This window comes from the organism of the source record quoted next, unplaced genomic scaffold (genome assembly GCF_019419815.1).
Source record: "Pyrus x bretschneideri cultivar Hongxiangsu unplaced genomic scaffold, Pyrus_bretschneideri_v1 Contig22, whole genome shotgun sequence".
NCBI classification, from domain to species: Eukaryota; Viridiplantae; Streptophyta; class Magnoliopsida; order Rosales; family Rosaceae; genus Pyrus; species Pyrus x bretschneideri.
Window position 1 is genome coordinate 3,774,346 of NW_025999524.1, and position 6,000 is coordinate 3,780,345.

The 6,000-nt window shown below is 36.6% G+C and overlaps 1 protein-coding gene across 1 annotated transcript; it reads right to left on the reverse strand.

Annotated features, from left to right (window-relative positions):
• Positions 1–490: 490 nt before the first annotated feature.
• On the reverse strand, positions 491–4,919 carry LOC103947071 (leucoanthocyanidin reductase). Its single transcript, XM_009357917.3, has 5 exons — positions 4,651–4,919; positions 4,395–4,535; positions 4,056–4,293; positions 1,438–1,641; positions 491–1,057 (listed from the first exon to the last, which is right to left on the reverse strand). The coding sequence occupies exons 1-5, from the start codon at positions 4,852–4,854 to the stop codon at positions 786–788; spliced, it is 1,059 nt and encodes a 352-aa protein (XP_009356192.1). The 5' UTR covers positions 4,855–4,919; the 3' UTR covers positions 491–785.
• Between the last annotated feature and the right edge of the window lie 1,081 nt (positions 4,920–6,000).

Genomic DNA, 6,000 nt, shown 5'->3' on the forward strand with positions numbered 1-6,000 from the left:
CCGATGAAACCGGTGGTACTGACGACGAGGACTCTGCCACTTTTTGCAACAGAAAGAGAAGATGAAACAGTCATGGCTGCTGCTGTTCTTCCTTCCTGCTACAGAGGCCTTGACTTTTCTTCTTCTTTCTTTGTTTTTTCCCCTCAAGTTGAAGGTCCTTTTTATCCAAGTGATTTTTTTGACACGATTGAGGTAAGTGAAGAATCCCGTAATCGAAATTCAGTTCTGCTTTTTTTTTTTCAATTACCTTTATGTAAAGTCATTACAATCTGTAAAGTTATGTGACCTATGGAAAAGCAAAGGGTTTTGTTCATCTTGAACTTTTTGTTTTGGTTCATTTTGGAGCAATACGCTGACTTAACCTAAACTACGAAGAAATGAATTCTAACTTTGACGCAAAAAGGGGGCACACATTGTCTTAGTCAAATACTTGTTAATGTAAAAGCTTGTTAGCATTGCAAATTTATGGGATAAGAATCCCACTTAAACATATCGAATACTTAATAATCTCAAATAATTACCAGACTTATTACATTATTACGTTGAATTGAATTATCCAACATTCACAACAAACTGGAATTCTTTTTAACAATGTAAAATGAAAATCCAGTTTCCTTGTCCAGCGAAAAAAACAATCAAATTAGTATCTTCCTCGAAGAAAACCTAGAAACCCCCCCCCCCTCCATACCAATTTTATAACAAGCTCACCCCCAAACTGTTGGAACATTTCTTTTCCTAGTAATAAATCCAGAACATGAATTTCGTCGTCGACGGTCTTGATGTGATCAAGCACAAGTGGCAGTCACAGCCCTGGATTCCACAACGGTGCTTTCGGTGGAGACTTTCTGATCCTCCTCCTCTTGCAGTAGCTCTAGGTTGTCCTTCAACTTGAGAAGAAAGTCATTGAAGCACTCATCCAAGGTCCTGAAAGAATCTCCAGGGTAGAGAGTTCCCACTTCCACATCACGAGGCCCTTCCACCGCAAAATTAACCTGACATCCTTTGATAAAGATGTCATGCGTGAACGAGGCCACTATGCTTTCTGGTATACGGTTCTCTGCGATTAGTAAATTCTAACTCGTTACAAATTACATGTTGACAACTTAATATATATATATTCTATACTAGTCTAATTTTCATATGTAGGTTAGATTAGTTGGCCGAAGCAATGTTTTGGTTCCATGTATTCAAGTTTTGATTTCTCTCATGTAGATTAGAGTAGTTTAGAATTTTGTTTAAACCACTCTAATCTACATGAAGACCTCCGATCTCAAGTTCAAAAGATGGACATATTACTTCGGTGCTAACTAACCTAATCAACATCTGTTATATATATATGGTTTTTTTTTTTCTATCATTAATTTATGGTATCAAACGATTGGTCCCGAAAACATGCCTAATTAAATGTGGGTAAAGAAGATTAAAGAGGGAAGTGACCTGCAGCAAGGGCTAGTAGGTGATCTTCAGTGACGGTGACTCTAGGGAGGGTCCGGCCAATTTTCTTCTCCCACAGAGATGCAAGCCCATTGATGTCGTATAAGTTGCTCGGCGGTCGGAAATGAACATTTTTGTTGATTGCTCGGATGTCGTCCACCGTTTTCATTGTGAACTTGCCGATATCAGTACCGTCAATAAAGTAGGCTGTGTACAAAAATCAAACAAAACTCATGTCATTCAAGGCGATTGTGCCGACAATAATTATCGTTGTTGCGGCCTTAAATTTTGTGTAACAAAGTAAAAAATAATATCAAAAGTCGAGCTGTAAGCTTGAATTCTACAAAAATGCTTACGTGTATGATGTGTAATATTAGTAAAATACCAAATATTATACGTAACGTAGGTTTCTCTTTCGTACCTTGGAAATTAATGGCAGGTACATCGTACCAAGAGCGACATACCATCAAACACATCCACTAGTCGATGGAGAGACATTTAAACCTTGGAAAATAATAATATATTGAACACTAAATGAACTGTGGGACCGACTAAAGTGGGCCCCACCTTTGGGCTGGAGGTTGGGCGGCCTAACAAGAGCAGACAAGTTTGGTGCTGAGGAGAAGGGAGTACCCTACACGTGGGCGGCTTAGAATATTCAAAATTCCATGTTTCCGCACATCCATCCAACTCACCCCTCACCAAAAGCACGTCTGCGTGCACATTTTATTTACCCATTTACTTCTTACCCACCTATCAACCTTAACGGGTGCCGAAAGTTGCCACCTTTTCCTCTTTCTCATGGTCACCTCCCCTACCTCTCCCCACCGTTGGCCAAACACCTCCGCCCAAAGATTATAATCCGTTGGCGACTGTACCTCCGTTAACCACTCAACTCTCCATCTATCAAAAACCCTCAAGCCACCCAAATCCACTCCTCCCCAGGACCTCCATCAAGTTCTATTTCCTCCAAAATTATCAACGCAAACACTTAACCCGGCCATCATCTGATTCAAAAGAGTTGTTGGCGATGGCAGCAGTGCTCTAGATCTAGATAGGAACTGAGGTTTTGCCTAAGGGAAGGGAGGAGAGAGACAGACGCCCAGAGCGAGAAGATAGACAACTACCGGATTCTGTAATTCAAGGTTTGGCATCCCGGTTGTAACTTAAGTTAAGGTTTTATCTCGTTCGTTCGTATAAATTTAACAGTTGTTATTTAGATACGTAAGTAACATGTGCACCATGATAAAAGTCCCTCGCAAAAAACATAAGTTGGGCCAAATCCTAACCGTTTAAGTAACATGTATTTTCTTTCTCTTCCCTCCATCATCCTCGAAGTGCGTGGATAGCATTTTTTTTTTGGTACACTAATATTTTTACCCTTTATAGAAAAGAAAATGTTTTCTTGCTACCAAATCAGGGCAAAAGAAAAAACAGTTCGTTCTTTAATAAACTATCCTCAATATAACTACCATTTATCTACACATTTTGTATGTACAAACATATTTTTAGAAAATGAGAAGGAGAGAGGGAGGGAGGGAGAGAGAGAGAGAGAGAACGTGGGGGTAGAAGGAGGTTTTTAATTTTTTTTTTTTTTTAATGTGGAAGGTATTTTAACATCACTTATAGGTGAGACTTTAATAAAAAACAGTAAAATTTGAACCTATGAAATTACATTATTTCCTATTATTATTATTTTTTTTTTTGTAATAGAAGACTAAGTAGTCTTTTCACCCTCTTTTGATTGACAAAGAGGATTTATTAATTAATAAAAATTATTATTAATTTTTATTTATTTATTTATTTCAAGAGTTATTTTATACTTATTAAATAATGATATGATAATAGTGACTTACACCTAATCATATATTATTTTAGGTTTTTTTCTTATAAAAAAAATTGGTTTAGGTCGTAAATAATTTTATATTTTGTTGTAGTTAAATGGTCATTTCATTTTTTTAACATATATCAATAAAAATGATTCATTTCGTCAGTTAAGGTTAATAAAAATAACTGCCCTCATCAATTAAGATAAGTATCACTTTCTAAAATTTCTCCTTCATCTTATACATCCTCACCATTGGCTAATCGCAATGACTTAAAATAATATTTTTTTTGTTTTTATGTCAATGAATATAGGACTCACCTTAAATAATCACCTTAAGGAAGCACCTTAAGTGATTTTAGAACCCAAAATATTTCTCTAAAAATATTTTTAGTCATTTTAAAAATATTTTCAAACAAGCTCATAATAGTTGTCTTGTGAATTAGAATTAACCAATGGTAGATATTATTTCCCTAAAGTAAACTACTTAGACTTTAGTTGGTGAAAGAACAATGGTTCACATTATAATTGCGGTGGTTGTTAAGTGTCTACTCTAAGAATTATTCCACTCTTGATAGTAAAAATAGTGGAGAAATAATTGTATGATGACTTTTATTATTACTAATAAATTAGTTATTTATTTTGGATCAAATAATACGTTTCTTTGAATATAAGCAAAGGTGAGTCCTACGGATATCTGTCTCTTTTAGCTGGCCTTGCTTTAAACTTCAACGACATTAAGAGAAAACTGTACCCCTGCAAATTCACAAACAAAATGTCTACGTGTCTATCATACCTTTGACGGTGCCATCACCGTAGATTTGGAACCGATCCAACGGTGGCAGAACCTCAGAAGGGTGGGTGTTGTCAAAGTAGGGCCAAGAAGCAATCGAGTTGCAGCAAATGTAAGTGTAGGGTACCCCGGATTTCTCGACGGAACGTCTAACCTTGCGTTTCTCCAAGTACATGGTGAGCCCTGGTTCCACCGGATCAGCCCTGTCCACATCGTGTCCAAACTCCGACGGCAAAAATCTCTGCCAAATAAATTTTGCAGAAAAATTAATTACAAAATATATAAAGATATTTTGGTTTTTATATGGTTTTGTTTTCCAAAAAGCATATAATTTATATTTACCTTAACTGTACCAACTGCCGCAATGGCGTCGACTAGGGTAATCTGGTCCAATATTGTGGCACCACCCACGGCTGATATTACTATCTCGATTTCATGCTCTCTTAGCATTTTCTCCATTAGGGTTTTATCAGAAATCAGCCCCTGAAAATAGTCAATATTACAACATATCAAAACATGATAAAGTGTACAAAAATTATAAATGCATGTAAAGTCATAAAAAAAAGGATATATTTTGCACAGAGAATTATTTCCATACGTGTAAGATTATTGCGCCTTTGTCTTTGAAGGACTTGACGGTGTCAGCCTTAGAAGGGTGCAGGGGGCCGGGCCGGACGAGAACATACGTGGGTTGACCGGCTGCGAGGCTGGCTTCAGCTACGAACCTCCCGATGAAACCGGTGGCACCGGCGATGAGGACTCTGCCATTTTTGGCAACGGAAAGAGAAGATGAAACAGTCATGGCTGCTACTGCTCTTCCTTCCTGCTAAAGAAGCCTTGACTCTTCTTCTTCTTTCTTTGTTTTTTTTCCTCAAGTTGAAGGTCCTTTGTTCCCAAGTGATATAGACACGATAGAGGTACGCGAAGTATGTGAAGTATGGGAACAATATATATAGAGAAGAATATGTATGCTGTCTAGAAATAGAGGGGTACGTTGAATTTGTTACTAACTTAAGCACAAGGCAACGGGGAAGGCCCTTTGATGTAATTTTATCTACCATTCAACGAAATTGTTGGTGTATATAGATCAAATGTTTTGAAGTGTAGCTGACTGTGTTCTGCTTCATGCGTTGACTGATAGCTAGCTTTATAGAAACAGTTAATTGTCCAACTTTGATGGAGGTGGAGGTCCACCTGATAAGGTTTGAAAAAAGGGTAAACGCAAGTGCAAGGTTTTGCTTTTCACTTTAGTATGTTTTATCGTTTTCCAGATGGAGATCATCACTTTTCCCATCGCCTAAAAAGTTTTTTTTTTTTTTTTTTTAATCAAAGAACTTGGCTACATTTGGAGTAAAAATTCAATTCACAACCAAACTCTACAGTCTAGAAGGACTAGAGATGAGATTATTCCGTAGAAGAAGATCTTAAAAAAGAAAAACCCTAATGATTGCTTGAAGAGTTAAATATAATTCCACTTGAATTGGGGGGGGGGGGGTTTGAAAGAAATTATTTGGATATGATAATGAGGCTCAGTTTGCAACATTAACGAAAAAACCTGAACATACTTTAAATGACTAATACTTTGCATGTATCTGAAATAATTACTTGTAACGTGTCATTTGACACGCATTTCTTTTCTTCCGTTTTCTCTTTGACATATATATGGATTATAATAGTCTAAGCAAACAATTTGACATTATAATATTGAATATATTTATCTAAACGTGTAGAGCGGAATCCATTTGTCCAAATGAACCCCAACATTTCCGGAATCCTTAATTCCATTTTTACTGCTAACTTGATATATGGTTTTTGCACGATACAATCAAATGGTTTCTCTTGACCTACTAGAATACAATCAAATTGTTTGATTAGTACTACTATATATTAAATAACTACAATCAAATGGTTTTTGCACGATACAATCAAATGGTTTCTCTTGACTCAC

Bases quoted from the DNA above. Each gene is read 5' to 3' on its own strand.
- LOC103947071 (XM_009357917.3), bottom strand. From the start codon at position 4,854: ATGACTGTTTCATCTTCTCTTTCCGTTGCCAAAAATGGCAGAGTCCTC. The intron at 4,536-4,650 runs GTATGGAAATAA...GACTATTTTCAG, and splicing joins AAGGCGCAATAATCTTACAC to GGGCTGATTTCTGATAAAAC. The intron at 4,294-4,394 runs GTAAATATAAAT...TTTATTTGGCAG, and splicing joins CGGCAGTTGGTACAGTTAAG to AGATTTTTGCCGTCGGAGTT.